We start from the raw sequence: 1,465 nt of genomic DNA, 5'->3' as shown, positions 1-1,465 counted from the left end.
TTACAATTTGCCAATGGAAGCTTTATACGTATTAGCTTTGTCCCAGGCCTCTAGATCTGAGTAAACCTTGTGCTGATGTAAACTGTTGTACAGTATTACTTGTTGTTTTGTCTATACACTGCACTGTAAATAATATACCACAGCTTACACAAAAGTCGGCTATCTGGGTCCGCCTCTCATTACCGCTCGCTCACTTCAGTGTGCGAACGTGTTCTAACAACTGATGCAAATTCATCAACATGGATGAAAGAGTTAGGTGGAGCCACATCTTTGTAATCACTAATCGGTGGCCCCAAGACGACAGGTACTGCCCCGCCTTTGTAAGAATTCCACCACAGCTTCTCTGTGATATAATCTTTAGCAACTGAATTCTCAAAGGCTAAATAGAAGTAGCACTGAGAGATTGCAGGTAAGAGTGCTTCATTAGAGAGGGCTGACCCTGACCACCTCCCATAAACCTTCACAGGAACTATGTCACGGAGCTCCTTGTACACTGCAGCTCTCTTTTGGTAGTTCTGGAAATTGCTGACCACCCAGCAAACCAGAGTGCTCTTATTCAGAGGGACATCTTCCTCCAGATGTCCTCCAGCCTCCTTTGGTAGCAGCTCACCATATGGTACTGTGATATCAACATCCCTCCTGTAGCCTATGGTTATGTTGAAGATATTGTGCTGCAAGTTTCCGTTGTGAGCAGGGGACTCCAAGGACAGCCAGGCCCATCTCTGGCCCTGTGGCCGTGGAAGATTTAAGGGCAGCTTCTGCTGGCCGTTTATCAGCTCTGTTGTGGAACACCACCACATCAGCTGAGGGGAACAAAAAGTGCTGGTCCACCAGTTTACAGCGAGGGATGCGGTAGAGGTCCCAGCACACGTCACTCTCCAGACTCACTGGCATGTTGAAGGGCCAGTACCACAGCAGTATGGTTAGATTTCTATTGCTCCTGCTGTCAGAAGTGGCAAAGGGATTTATGGTGGTCAGAGCCTGGAATCCTCTCAACCATATACTGAAAAGGCACAGCAGTAAAATACAGAGGAAGGAGAGGAGGAGGTATGTCTTCTTCGTCCCAAGTACAGTCATTTTAGTATTATCACACACCTGTCACAAAAGAGAATTATGAAATAGGATTATTAAGGAGCAATGAGACTTTTGTCTTTACCTTATGTTCAATGACCATATCAGGGATTTTTTATTTGCCTGTTTTATCCTAGTTATTGAAAAACATACAATATTTAAAACCACAAATGTCCATTTTTCAAACTATGGTGCTTTGCTCTACAAATCTGGATGTATTTTGTTCCTGTTCGATGTGTTGCTTAGTTTCTATTCATTTACAAATGTTAGAACTTACTGTTGTAAGGTAATGTGGAGCCGATTTTTAAAATCACTCTATGGACGCCCTGGTTTTTAATGCTTAAGGTTCTAATCAAGGACTGCAAACTTTCCAGAAATTGCTAATTGATTTTCA

The 1,465-nt window shown here is 43.3% G+C and overlaps 1 protein-coding gene across 1 annotated transcript; it reads right to left on the bottom strand.

Annotated features, from left to right (window-relative positions):
- Positions 1 to 179: 179 nt before the first annotated feature.
- Positions 180 to 1,077, bottom strand: LOC109954048 (alpha-(1,3)-fucosyltransferase 7-like). Its single transcript, XM_020589471.1, is given in 2 exon segments — positions 180 to 780; positions 782 to 1,077. Coding segments are annotated over 2 exon segments (897 nt in total).
- Positions 1,078 to 1,465: the final 388 nt, after the last annotated feature.

This window comes from Monopterus albus, unplaced genomic scaffold, assembly GCF_001952655.1.
Source record: "Monopterus albus unplaced genomic scaffold, M_albus_1.0 scaffold2785.1, whole genome shotgun sequence".
Classification (NCBI taxonomy): domain Eukaryota; kingdom Metazoa; phylum Chordata; class Actinopteri; order Synbranchiformes; family Synbranchidae; genus Monopterus; species Monopterus albus.
The sequence above is the reverse complement of the archived record's forward strand: the minus strand, read 5'-3'. Positions and strand labels throughout refer to the sequence as shown.